This window comes from Hyposmocoma kahamanoa, unplaced genomic scaffold (genome assembly GCF_003589595.1).
Source record: "Hyposmocoma kahamanoa isolate Upper Pololo Valley unplaced genomic scaffold, ASM358959v1 78, whole genome shotgun sequence".
In the NCBI taxonomy this organism is placed as follows: domain Eukaryota; kingdom Metazoa; phylum Arthropoda; class Insecta; order Lepidoptera; family Cosmopterigidae; genus Hyposmocoma; species Hyposmocoma kahamanoa.
The window spans coordinates 8,063,038-8,077,943 of record NW_020653945.1 but is presented as its reverse complement, the minus strand read 5'-3'; the positions used below and the strand labels follow the sequence as shown (position 1 = coordinate 8,077,943).

The 14,906-nt window shown below is 34.9% G+C and overlaps 1 protein-coding gene across 1 annotated transcript; it reads right to left on the bottom strand.

The window, feature by feature from the left end:
- Nucleotides 1-1,780: 1,780 nt before the first annotated feature.
- LOC113233089 (torsin-1A-like) lies at nt 1,781-12,105 on the bottom strand. Its single transcript, XM_026468072.1, has 6 exons — nt 11,855-12,105; nt 7,719-7,993; nt 4,971-5,122; nt 4,074-4,219; nt 3,247-3,394; nt 1,781-2,698 (listed from the first exon to the last, which is right to left on the bottom strand). Exons 1-6 carry the CDS (start codon nt 12,087-12,089, stop codon nt 2,566-2,568), a joined length of 1,089 nt encoding a protein of 362 aa, XP_026323857.1. The 5' UTR covers nt 12,090-12,105; the 3' UTR covers nt 1,781-2,565.
- Between the last annotated feature and the right edge of the window lie 2,801 nt (nt 12,106-14,906).

The following is a 14,906-nucleotide window of genomic DNA, read 5'->3' as shown; positions in this document are numbered from 1 at the left end:
TACCTGGTTCAAATATTCTCAATGTAAATGTTGAGGGACGACAAAAGATACTTAATTTATAGGTATACATATAAGCGGGTAGAAAGACACTGAACCATGATTAAAACGTTCATGGTTCACTACATTGCGTTATGACGAGGAACCGTAGAGGTGTACCTCGTATGTCGCGTACAAACCCCCAGCACATCTCGCCTATGTACTGGGGCGGGACACCTGAGAGGTGCCCCGAGTGGACCTCCAGCCTCCCCTTTAGTCCAACCTCTGCCCAACAGGTTTTAAGCTTCGATAGCTATTAATCGCGGTGCAAGTGTACATGCCAGCTAATACCGACCCGATTGATGCCAACGATAGGCACCCACAGTCATAAGCGTCAATGAGGCTAGTCTACTGCGGGTCGAGTCAGCACGTGGCAAATTGATAATCATAGAACATGTTTCGTAACAATATTAAATTCGACAATTAACTTAGTTGTGTGTCTTTCCACCGTCTCTATGCATGTCGTAAAGTTAAACAGTACATAGAGGAACTTACCAGTTGTTTGTCTCTTACACAGCCATATCTTTAGTTTTAACCAAACTGAAGTTCACTCGGTTCCCGCCATTGCCGTTGACGTTACTGCCGTCTCGATAGTGTCAAAATAAAAAAGTTAGCAAAGGCAAAGCAGTGTTACCACAATACAAAAATTGGGTGAAGTTCGTTTACTCACCAAATGATTGATTATCGCGTGATTGGCGACAGAACGTCTTGTTTTCCGATGTCACGTAAACAAACACAATCGAAAAAAATATTTAAACACAAATAATTGCTTCGCCTCTGCCCAGAGCTTCTTCGTGCTGATAACGTGTTGAATTTGGGTTCTATTGGAGCTTTTGGAGAGGTATTTGTAAAAATATATTCAAGAAAGATGTGTTTGTTTTTGAAGAGTTTTTAATAGAGAGACAAAGTCATACAGATATCATACAAAAAAAAGGAAGCTTTTAAAATTCGAAAAATATATACATTAAGAATAATTTTCAGTAGCCAGTACTGGCTACTGAAATTTTTTTTTTTTTGTGTAGTAAGTACTTACTACACAAAAAAAAGTACTTACAACAGTTTGCACTGAAATAGAGCCAAGCTACTATTGTCCTGTGTGTACGCCTCCGTATATTTCAAAAAATATTCTGTATTTATTGTAATAAATATAATATCTCTAACAATGCCAAAATGGGAAAAACAGCAAAACATCTAATTACAAAAGAAACGGAATCACGTTTCATCGGTAATTAAATATTAAATATGTAATTTTGCAATTTTCGTCCATTATAGCAAAGCTCAAGTTAACTGGTCGATTTGTAGTGAAATAGTTGACGACACCCGTCAATTGTTTCGAACTTGGGCTAGCCAATCCCAGGAGCCCAGTTGTCACAGTAATGATATGGCAGAATAGTTTTCAAACAAATTAAATGACATTTCGTCTCTATTTCTGGTTATTTACTCGATGTTAATACAGTATCATTATGTTTGTTAACATCTTAGTTTCTTCCTATTAGTAATACATTATCTTTCTATATTTGGTATACAAAAAAACATTGTGCTATATGTTATATATAAATTAAAAGTGTGAAGAACTGTATATATTATGTATATAAATAATTAACTGTGTTTGACTGTGTTGCATGTGGTGGCAACCTTTAATTGAGTCAACACTTTAGCATTACTTCGTTTGAGTTGTATATTCAAAATTGTATGTATTAAGTGTATGTCTTGTTGGTTGTCCTAAATAAATAAAAAAAAATAAAACAAAAAATGTTTTTTTAAGTAGGCGATGTATTTGGAGAACCTGATTTTAGAAGTAGGTTACATGGAACTGCGCCTCTAATTATGTTACTATTTATACATTGTAATAAATGAAAATAACTATTTTCTACCATCTTCAAACTTATGATGGACTGGAAATAAACGTGTCTTGGAGACCAACATACGAAGAATTTTTGTACAGTTATTAACTGGAAATTGCACAGGGGTTGCTCTTTGTAAATAAACATTTACAAACTGACTCCTGAATTTGATTACTTAGTTCCATTCTCACAATAATCAAATTAACATTAAAGCTGTATTACGTAATAAACCAAATTATCAGTTACATAAAAGATTTTATAACTTTATCTACAATATGGCATTAAGTTACACCTGTGCGTCTTACTGTTTTGATTTAATAAACGGGCCATATCACACAGAATGAAAAGTTGTTACAAAACCGAGAACAACGAAATACGCACTTTGCAAACTTGCTTATAAGCGAAAACTTAATTTACAAAATTATGTACAAAAATAACTACTTCATTATTTACAATATTGAACACTGAATAACTTAAACCTTGATTAGACTGCCTCATCACAACATTTGTTAAATTCATTCGAATTCATGAAAAATAATCATTAGTAAGACCTTCCACATAATAATTAGCAACACGTTCCTTAAAGGAAAGATAGAAATAGCTTTCAGCTATAACTATCTCAGATATATCACATGGTTTGGTAATTGGACTTGGTTATTATGAAAAGTACATGTTAAGTATATGCCTATAATTCAGTACGTTTAGCTTTATGTTTGGCTATAACAAATGGAATGTGCCTAGTAAATCGTCTGCATCCGCTATTGGCGAAAATCGGTTGGTCCTCTGTAGGCCCGTAGTTTATTACTGATAATGCATCCCTGGGAATAATAAAAAAATATTTTTTATGAGTCTTATAGAAAGTGAGTATAGAAACCTTTGGACAATACGAATGCCAAGGTTTTCCAGGTATTATAACAGGGTAGTAATGATCTTATAATGTATTTTATAAGAAGCCGTGGTATCCTCTCAAGCAGATGGTTCCAGTCTGGACTTGAACCTCTGAGTTTATCAAAGCAATTTAATGATTGGTGTGAAGTTCCCAAACCGCATAGGGCCCGCGTGAGTACCGCAGCTCAAGCTCTCTCATTCTGAAAGGAAGGAAGGCCTGCGCCCAGCAGTGGGACTACATAGTCTAAGTATTAATATAATAAGTACGTTTAGAACGAAATCCGCCACAATATACCTTCATATGTAAGTTGCGTGTTCTTGTACTAATTGTGAATTCCACGGCTTGCAGCAATTCCTTTGGTTTTGCAATGTTACATGTGATTTCTCCATAGGTACATTAATGATTGACTAAGAATAAAGCTACATTCTACGGTACAGCCGTGTACAGTATTCTACATTTTTGCGCAACAATACTTACGCCATCATTTCATCTGTGGGTTGATATACACCATGAAGACGAAATTCTGACAATGCACATTTTTCCACATGGCTTTGTTCAAGTGGTAGAAATGGTATGTAATAATCAATCAAGTGTTGAGCTATAACGGCTGCTTTTTCAAAACCCCCTATAACAAAAAACAAATAAATTATCATAGTTTTTGTTAACTTGTGTAGTTTTGTTAGTTTGTGTTAATCTGGCAGCTAAAAATGTTCCCGCAATTAAATGGTAGCTTTTTGATATTTGTGATGGCGCTATTACCACCACACGAAGTAAAACGCGCGAACATATGAGTCCATTTCATGTTAGTATGGAAACATATAACGTTGCAAATGGTTGTAAAGCACAACAATAGCACAACCCACATGACGACAGCTTACATTTTCACAAACGCATTTGTGCGTGTGGACGGAAAATGGGCTAAGTGCGGATACTGATACATTAAACTGTAAAGTACAAATTTCGAAGCTATTTGAGTTTTACGGAAAAACATTATTTCAATAAATCCTTCTACATGGTCAGATATACTTTGAATTGCAGTAGCAAACTGATATAATTATGTACAAGAAATGTATAATGTCAAATAATAGGCACATAAGAACGCAGTACTATTTTCTAACATTTCGCCAATTTTCCCATTTGGTAAGTCGCCGTATATGGAACTTAATTGATGTCGTCGAATAAACCTGTCTGCTACCAGGACACAATGCTTTAAACATAATGTTGGAACAGAGTCGACCTCAAACTTCTTTTATTTTTAGGTCATTTTTAGTGTAAGACAAATCAGTAAGTAAAATCATGCCAACCTTCATAATATGCATGTCTTCTAATAATGGCTTCAAAATTGTGGAATTCCACTTCATTTCGCTTTACTCCCTGGCTGTACAATTCTATCAGGTTATCTGCTATCTGTCCTCCTCCAATATTAGATATGAATATGAAAATGCTGTCTCTGAAATTTAAAATAAAAACATGTCCATGTTTATTATTAGGTACTTGAATTAAGTTAAAAGAAACATTTTATCAATAGGGATGAGACAGATTAAAGAAAAGAAAATACGTAAATGTTTTATTCAATAGAATCATTGAATTACAAATAAATGGACGACGGGTCTAATAAAAAAACCACGAAAAAATGTCCCAAGTCAACCTATTTAAACGTAGTGACATGTAAAGGAATATGAAAAAGCTAAAACGTTGAATTGAAACTGTAATGTCATCGCAGTTGTCTAATTTTGCTTGCTTCGCTGTCAGTCGAACAAACGAAGACTAAAGCGTGAATGACGCTCTGTATACGATTTTAACGCCCTATAAGTTCGGACACTTTTTAGCGCGGACCCGACGTCCATATAATTGTAAGTCAATGAATAGAATGTTAGAATGTATAACGCACACACTCAACATTGCCCCGCACTAGGGAAACTCTGTGTCGCGGGTGCCATGGACACACGTACATAGACAACCACAAATTATAGCCAAAGTCACGTGAGAAATAAATGTAGGCTATACAAATATTTCTCCCGGCCCGGGAATCGAACTTGGCACCTCTGCGTGGCAATCCGGCATGGTAACCGTTCGGCCACTAAGGTAGTCATAATTATATCACTTTAATGACAGATAATACTTTGTACCTTGATTATGAAAATAGAGGTGGATCAGAAACAATGTAATTCACAAAATAAAGCATACAAATAAATGCTTACCTGTAATCAACTCCATCTACAGCATGGTGATGGTCCAACATAGGTTTAAGGGCATCCAGAACTGAAGGGCACATATGGTGAATCTCATCTACAATTATCAAACTTCTTGGACAGTTCTTCACTATTTTGTCCACTGTTGCTCTTAATGCTTTCTATTAGAATATAAAAACAATATGTTATAATATAATTCAGTGCAGTATATGTGTTTTATCGATATAACAATGAATAGAATAGAAGAATAGAATCATTTATTTCATATTCTCAATTTCATAATATCACAATTCGAAATATAATGTCAAGGGATAACATGATCATCATTAAAATAAATAATAATTTTAATGTTAATATAAAATAAAATAATTAAAAGAGAAATAAAGAAAAATACGAACTACAAAAATACAAATAAAAATTACAAAATACAAACGTCCAAAATGAAAAATATCATTACAATTTCTTTAAAAGAAATTCCTCCACACTGTAGAATTCATTATACAATAAATGGTTTTTCAGTCGGGAACAAAACACTTCGTCATTTGCAACACTTTTTAGACTTGTGGGTACGTGTTCGTAAAATTGGGGCCCGATTACTCGCGGATTTTTCGTTGCGAGTTCGGTTCTATGAGCAACGGGTTTCAGTATTCCTATGTTACGTAACAGTCGGCCTCCGCCTATGCATCGCTCGTAAATATGTATGTTTTTACGCATATAAACAATTACATCGTGAATGTACTGTGAAGATGTGACCACAGCTGTGAAATTGGGCGTCTTATATTGATAAAAGGCCCAATTTCACAGCTAGGGAAGATGAGGGTATATAATTTTGAATGCAATCAACAAACCAGTAAACAAATCATTATTCAGCTATTGGGTTTAAAAAAATACATTAATTTGTTATAATTATTGTACCAGAGAGCGGCAGTCAAACTATATGACTGTACGCGCCGAATACGAGCGGGTTGGGGTTGGGTGGTTCGTTTAAGAAGAGTGGTAGAAGTGGACTGTATGAAGAAAGAATGTCTGAACCGGTAGGTAAAGTGAGTGCTGTGCAACTGAACTATGCTACACCGATCTTAGAGGTGGATCTCGTGGTCGTACGTGTTCGCTCTTCCTTTACTTCCAGCTGGCGTAGGCGTCAAAATGTCTCCGACAAATGCGGTGGTACTCGTGGCGGTTCCGTTGATGCGGTAGCGGTCAGAGGTGACTACCAGTTACTGTCACTTGCTTTATCACCGTTTAACAGTACAGTACAATAACAGACACGAATAATACAAAACACAGCGGTATTTCACACACAGCGAAATAACAAATAGGTGAAACTACGCAGAGTACGTTAGTTCAATATGGCGGTGAATCCACAGAGCTAAGCGAGTGTCGATGGCTGGTCCAAGGCGGACGCACGATACCCAGGACGGTTAGTTGCAGACTGGTCTAAACACTAACAGTAGTCCGGTTGCAGCAGAGTAAAAAGGATAGCGGTATAAATGGTATAAGAAAATGAGGGTAGGTGAACTTACACCTAAGCGCCGTCTACCTTAGCATCGGCGCGAACAATTATTATAACAAAGATCGGAACACTAAGAAAAAATTCATTCGATCTGGCTGGATCAACTTCTCGGGCAATCTGTGCCAGATAGATGAGAATGAACCAGCAGACTTTACGAATTTTTCTATGTATGTTGTAGATTTTTGCTTTTGGTTTTAGTAGTTATCTGTCCGTTGTTGTGTGTAGGTCAGGTTTTAAACGACTTTGTACCATAGCGCCATCTATCAGAAATATATTTCTTCATTCAGAGGGACCTTTACAGCTGCCATCGCTGACTAGAGATGTCACTTTAATAATTGTAATTTTTAAGTTTATTGAATGTCACAATGCTTTACGATATTCAATTATTTTTTGTGAAATTACTCCTCTAGTTTGTAATAATTATTATAACAAAAATAGAAACACTAAGAAAAATTCATTTGAACCAGCACCCTCAGACAATCCATGTCAGGTGCTCTGTCAAATAAGCCACGAAATTAACCAGGAGACATAACGAATTTTTCTGTCTTTGTTGTAGATATTTGTTTTTGGGTTTTAGCGACTTTTTTGCCGTAGCGCCATTTGTGAGAAATTTATTTCTTCACTCAGTGAGGTACCTTTAGAGCTACCATCGCTAAGTAAAGATGTAATAAGTCAATCTCGCTGCATTTCCACATCCTGGGAAAGAAGTATCGAGGCTCGTTGTGATCTCGAAAATCCCGGGGAAAACGAGACTTTCGAGACTACTTCAAAAGTGGATTTTCATACTTATAGGCTAGGGCCTATGCATACATTTAGACGGTTAAAAATAGTAATAATAATAGTTATTTATTAAGTCATATAAGTCATAAAATAAAAAAATATTTATGCAAGTTTTTTATTTTTATAGTTATGTAGCTTTAAATACTCCACTCTACAGTATTGCACTATGCATGTAACCAGAATAAAAAAAATATTGTGTCTAGTAAATTTTTAAAACTTTTTAAGTGACTTTAATCACAAAAGTGTCGATATTCCGGAGACTGAAAACATCAGTCACGAGTCTCGAAAACGCCGAAAAATTGTCGGAACTCGAAATTTTCGAGACCGAGATTCCCGGGATGAAAGCTCTAGTTGTGATGTTAGTATTTTCTTTTGATATAATGTCATGATTACTGGTATATGAAATGTCAAAATCACATGCAATACTAACAAAATAAAGATTTTAAAATTTTAAATAAAATTACCTTGCTTTTCTCCAAATCCGTACAATCAAAATCCTTGTTTCCCATAAATACTTTAACATATTTGCTATTCATGCCTTCAGTGTAGAGTGCTTCAGCAATCATGGTTACTACATAGTTTTTCCCAACTCCTGTCCATCCATGCAGACTTAGTACTAGAGCTTTTTGGTTCTGTTTATTCTCATCAAAAACAACTTCCTTGTGAGCTTTGAGAATGTTCACCACTTCACTCACTAGAGGCTGACCAAATAATTTTAGTGATAATGATTGTTTTAATTCTGAAATATTTTTTTATTGTCAGTCAATTACAGTTCTTAGCACTAAGGTTACTTAGTTTAGTTTTGCTGACCTCATGCTCATATGCTAAATTATATAAGATCGGTACAATTTGATTCATATTTCATCCTCATTTTGTAGAGGCACAAGATCAGTTGTCTTCTTTGTGTAATATAAAATACATACATATAAGCTAGAAAAAGCTGTGTATAGAGGTAAGTATTTCCTCACATCTAATGGAAATCATATTGATAAAATTGTAGTTATAATTATACAAGTACAATTTTTTTAGAACGAGTTTGTGTATGAAATGACCATCATTGAAAATAGCTTAAAGTTAAAATAAATATTTTTTTTTTTTAATTTATTTATTTATTTTATTTTCCAGTTGAAAGCATTAAAATGTAATTGCAGAGATTCCCCAAATAATGAGTTATGTTACAAAAAATAATAAAATGGATTTCTAAAAAACTCGTCAATGCCGTCTATTAGCATAACGTCATACTAAAGTTGCACTATAATACTGTTTTATTGGATGGATGGTGCTCTGCATATGTGTTATACCAGACAATTCCAAGATATTAATAAATTAAAAACTTATTATAATCTCTTATTGCAACATTGAGAGGATAATAATATTTTAAATTATTTATAAGTACAGGTTTGTTAGTCTTAAATGTGTGATATTTCAATAGTGAACATCATCACATAAGAAGTCAACGGGCATATCTGTGACAGACCTGGAAGTCTCCTGTCTAATGTGCCAGCTGACTATGTATTCATATTTCATTCCATTCTATTGTATTGTACAGTCAACAGCACATATACAGGGTTACAGGAAAAGTCGTGCTAGATCCATTAAGGGCGTGGAGTACTCATCATTTCTGACTTATTTTACTATGAAACACCCTACCCTAAACTTAACCCTTTTCGAGATATTTGACTTTTATTTTTTTTATTCAAAATTGCCGATTTTTAGGCTACTAAATTTAATTTTGTTTATTTTGTGTGTCTTATTATTATAATTATTGCATTTTTACATGTGTGATAAGATGCTTTAGGACCTCAATCATTAAAATAGTGAATAAGTTAATTCAATACGCCGTAGTAGAAAAGAGAAAGTTAAGAAATTAAAAAAAAAATTAGAAAGTTTATTTTTCTCTAAGGGATATCTAAAAAAAATATTATGGCAGTTGATCGGCAGATAAGTTATAAAATATCTACGTTTCATCAGCTATCTAACAAGGTATAACAATCTAGGGTTTTATTTAAATGCATTGAAAAAACTTAGTTTCATAGGCGATAGTGGAGGAGAAAATTAATACTTAGCCCTAAAAAGTATAACAAAACAATAGGTAAGCATGCAAAGTATTTATTAAATCAGGTTTTCACACAACTTTTTGTTATTCTACAGTTCATGTTCAACATGGCCGCCTCTGTTTCTAATACATTGTCGCATTCTTCTACGGAGACCAGTCTTCACTACTCCAGTGGTCAACGTTGTCCTCATTTGATTTGCTGCATCCACAATCGTTTCTTTTAACTCTTCCACAGACGAAACTGGATTTGACTCGCTGTAGACAAGACTTTTCATGCGCCCCCACACATGAAAATCCATGGGGGTTAGGTCCGGACTTCTTGCTGGCCATGGCAACGGCCCACCTCGTCCTATCCATTTGTTTGGATAATTTGTGTCCAGCCAGTCTCTGACACTTCTCCTGAAATGGGCAGGGCAGCCATCATGTTGGAACCACATGTCCCTGATCAAGTTGAGTGGCAGATCATCCAGCAAATCACTCAAGTCTCCTCTCAAAAAGTTTTCGTAACTTTCCCCATTTAGATTGTCCGGGAGAAAGTAAGGTCCAATCAAATGATTGGAGATAATACCCATCCACACATTCACGCTGAATCTTCGTTGGGAACCCTTCACTCTTTTCTTATTGGGATTCCTAAATTCTTTTGGGGCCCAGTAATGCGCGTTGTCATAATTAGTTATGCCATCTTTATCAAATTTGGATTCATCTGTCCACAAGATATTTCTTAGAAAATCTGGGTCTTCTACGTCAGCATTTAGCATAAATCTGCAGAAGTCCAACCTTATAGCGGGGTCTCCTTCTTCAATAGTGTGTACCGGCGTGTAATGGTACGGGTATAGGCCAGCAGTATGCACTGTAAACCACACTCTCCATTGCGAAAGTCCCAGATCACGGGCAACAATATTAGTGGAAGTAGTCGGATCCGCTCGAAAGCGTTGCACTATCTCATTGTCCTATTCTTCGTCGTCATTAATTCGTGGTCTGCCCATGTCTGTATTTCGTCTCAAAATAGAGCCAGTTTCTCGAAGTCTCCGATAAACTCTGTCAAAAACAGCCACATCCGGCACTCGACGACCGGGGAATCGAGCTATGTATTCGTTGCGAGCTTGCGCAGACACACAATCGCAGTATCCGTAACAAATAAGCATATCAGCATATTCCTCAGGTGTGTACGACGTCATCTTCAACACTTCCGTAGCATAAGTACAAATCAAAGTCCGGTTAACAAGCACAGTAGTCACAAATCGGAAAAAACAGTCCAGAATCACAGCCAAGTCAAGAAAAAGAGCAAAACGATATCACATCTACTATGTACGAAGCACAAAAGCAGACTGACAAACAAAACAATATCCCGTGATATCTCTACAATATTTTTTCTTTCATTCGCACCTACCTACTTACATAAACCGTCGCTTGTCTCATTCGCACGGTGCGTCTTAACTTAAGGACAATAGGCGCGGGACCGTTAGAACTGCTACCTGGAGCGTCCCAACTACTTTTTTTTCCACGAAATGCAATACAAATCCTAGATTGTTATACCTTGTTAGATAGCTGATGAAACGTAGATATTTTATAACTTATCTGCCGATCAACTGCCATAATATTTTTTTTAGATATCCCTTAGAGAAAAATAAACTTACTAATTTTTTTTTTAATTTCTTAACTTTCTCTTTTCTACTATGGCGTATTGAATTAACTTATTCACTATTTTAATGATTGAGGTCCTAAAGCATCTTATCACACATGTAAAAATGCAATAATTATAATAATAAGACACACAAAATAAACAAAATTAAATTTAGTAGCCTAAAAATCGGCAATTTTGAATAAAAAAAATAAAAGTCTAATATCTCGAAAAGGGTTAAGTTTAGGGTAGGGTGTTTCATAGTAAAATAAGTCAGAAATGATGAGTACTCCACGCCCTTAACGGATCTAGCACGACTTTTCCTGTAACCCTGTATACATTTTTGATTGAATATCGCCTCCAGTGTAACGGAATAAGATCCGTCAATGTGTAGTGGATGTGCTGCTGTCTTTACATATTTTTAGTAATTAAAATAGTTTGCAATGAAAGGAAAACCCACTGAAAATGGTTTCAATTTACATCTATTTGATATATTATTTTAGGTTTAACTACATGCAAACCCTATTTTACATTCACCAATTCTTTTTAATTTAATGTTAGTTTGATTTTTAATAATGTTGTAAGTTAATAATTAATAAAAATTGACATAAATAACATATTCATTGGCCATTCTCACACACAACATGTCAGGTCGTATCCCTGCTTCTATTTCTGTGGATTGTTAACCCAATTAACAAGAACACCACATGTATCTTCTTGGAGATTTAACCATTTTTAAATTTTCCACTGGTAAACAGTGGAAATACTTTAAACATTAATCTGTGCATATAAGTGCTACTATTTTCCCATATATAAGAAAGATAAATTCCACAGGAAAAGTATATGTAGGTACTATTTCTTTGGTGAAGTTTTGGCAAAGTCAAATAATAATTGTAAGAAACTAAAGCGCGTAAAATACTTACTGTCAAGATCATATGGGATATAGTTCGCATTACAGCACTCTGTAAAACGGCATATCGTTTTATCCTTTACCATGTCCCATTTGTACCAACCCGCAACAAGAACTGTGCTCAATAGACTGATTGTTACTGGCTCACATGCCGCAAAATTGATAGCGTTCAATGCAATTAAAACATAAATACAATGTATAGAGCCAAAATACTGCATTGTTTTAAAATTATACATCGAGCGTATCATATGAATAAATTTTCTTCAAGTCTAGTGACTATTTTTTTATATTATTTTAAACATTTCTTAGGAACAATTTGCACTACATAACCACACTAATATCAAAGATTGACTATAGTTTTATGACAATTATCTCGAAATTCAATTGATGCGATACAAACAATAATCACAAACGACAGTAATCACCACAAATTAAAAAGACATATCACATCACATCACATCACTGAAGAGAGAATGAATGAATGCACAGACTATTAGATGATAATGAATGACTGTGAATTTTTTTTTTTAATTAATTTATTTCTGGCCATGGAAACAAAGACCTTCAGCCGAAAACATAAAAATAAGTTTTTCTGTAAATATGGCCGCCACAAAGAGGATAGGCAATTTGAGGCGGCGTGGTTGGATTGACTCGGGATTCCTTAGAACGGGCCGATACTGATATTTTAGTTCGAGATTCGTATAATTTCGCGTTTTAATCTTCGATTAAGGCACAATAGCACTATCCTATTCCACTTTAAACTAGATTTCACAAAATAATTGAAAGTCAAAATAAAAACGACACTTTTCCCTCCAAAAGGTCCAGAGCGAATCAATGACTGTGAATGACGACCAGTGCTGCGAATGCCAACTGTTCAAAATCCCCAAATTTTGGGTAGAGCTAAATTAATATTCCCCAAAAATTCCCCACATATCGAGTTTTCATTGTTTATTACAAATACATCGCTTAAAAATATAATAAAGAATTAAGAAACTCAAAATGTAACCATCTATTACGTTTGCTGTGAATGTAAACAGAATGTAAAATGTAAAGCAAATTATGAGCAAATTATAAAATTTTTTAGGCTTGCTTAATTTTTTATTTTAATTTTTTGCCTAATTTTTGCTTAGTTTTGTTCGGCTTTATTTGTTTTTGCTGTTTGAAAGTACGTAAATTGTTGAAAGTAAATTTGATTTGATCTAGTCATATATGTATATAGACAGACTAGTCATACTCTCGTGCTTCCAAAATAATAATTATTACCTTTATGTAATGCAGTGCATACCTTTAATTTAAATGCATGCACAATACTAGTTTTAAATGTTTCGTTTTTATAAATACATAATGTATCTGTATGTATTTAGTTGGTAAGCCTTAGTAAATAAATAAATAAAAATAAATAAAATTAGATGACCTTAAATCATTTATTTATTTTAATGAGATTCAATCAGTCTTTGAAAAAAAAGATCATTTATTTTCCTTACAAATGTAATTCACTTAATTATTTGTTGCGCATTTGGTCATACTATGTTAATGTTAGACATAATCAATGAGTAAATTAAGTTTCGACCTATATTTAATATTTAAAGTTGACGAGTGGTAAGTTTTGGTGTGGAAGTACCTAAACTGCTCGGCTTTGTTTATCAATAACTGATTTCGTTTTTCTTCATAGCGGGGACCGGCCTAAGCGGGAGAAAGGACCGCGAACTCAACACGCACCGACTGGTAATTTTACAATTCAGGACCAAGTGCTCTGATAATAATTCTGTTTAAGCCGCTTATTAATAATGCGAAGGATGTGCGATGTTCAAAAACACATCGATATAGTTCATGACAGTGTTCCTTACAGTAACGATTACACGAGCGAAAATTTGGGGAATTCCCCACAAATTGGCAACGTTGATTGACGACAGTAAGACGTTATGTTATTTTTAAATTTATTTCATGGCCATGGATACAAGTCGTGATGGGTCATGGAAAAATTATTTCGATTTTGAAAAAATCACATTTTTCCTTTATTTTTCCCTTAGAGGATGGAAAAAAAATCCACATTTAATGTTGATACCTGTCAAAAGTTGAACTTAGTTTCCATAGTCTAAGGAGCCAACAACAAGTGGTGGAGTAGTTGTTGGAAGTTTTTTCGCTGTTGTGTAATAAATTTCGTTTTTTCTATTGCGTTGTTTTCAGATGTACAATTTTATTTCATAAAACTCAAAACTTCAAAAGATTTTTCTAAACGTAGAATATAATAGGAACCTTCCAAATTACATTTTTTAAATGTTTCCAATTTGTTATTTTTGAAATCAGAAATTTCTACTTCTAACGCTCGCCGAAGAGCTACGCCGTCGCCTGGATCCCGAGTCATCCGGGCATCTCTGGCAATGAGAAAGCTGAGACACAGGCAAACGCAGCTGTTCGTGATGGGGACATCCATCCCGCGAACTATAGTCATGATGGCATTTATTCGAGGCATGGAATAGAGGCTGGATGACAAAAGGGAAGCACTACCGCTTCAGTTCAAGAGTCTACCCCTCGCAGGCCATGATTTAGCAAGATGAAATTTGACAAAAAACTAACTGCACTATTTGTAGGCTGCGACTTGGTCACTAGACAATTCCAGCGTACCTGTTCAAACTTAAAATTGTACCTGACCCTGAATGCTCATGCAGGGCCTATGGGGACCTAAACCATATCTTCTTCTCCTGCCCCTCAATTGACCACGATACTTACATATCCGAACTCTTGGCAATCACTGTCCCATTCCCCACCTCCATAACAAGTTTATTGTATTCATGTAACAAAGATATTTATTAATAAATATATATTTGTAATATTTATGGAAAATAATAATATCAAGCTTTAGTATGTTTGCCGATATAATATAATAGCTACCCACTTACCAACCTACCACATTCTTTTTCATCCAAATTCCATACCTCTTTCAAAGGTCGCCCACAATCTATCACTCACTACTTCTCATCAGTGGGGGCCCCTATTCCATACGATCGCATTGCTGCTGGTCGACCAGTTGATAGTCGTTCTGAGAACTCTATATTTATACGTCT

Bases quoted from the DNA above. Each gene is read 5' to 3' on its own strand.
- LOC113233089 (XM_026468072.1), bottom strand. From the start codon at position 12,089: ATGATACGCTCGATGTATAATTTTAAAACAATGCAGTATTTTGGCTCT. The intron at 5,123-7,718 runs GTAATTTTATTT...ATATTCTAATAG, and splicing joins CGGATTTGGAGAAAAGCAAG to AAAGCATTAAGAGCAACAGT. The intron at 4,220-4,970 runs GTAAGCATTTAT...TTTAAATTTCAG, and splicing joins GTAGATGGAGTTGATTACAG to AGACAGCATTTTCATATTCA.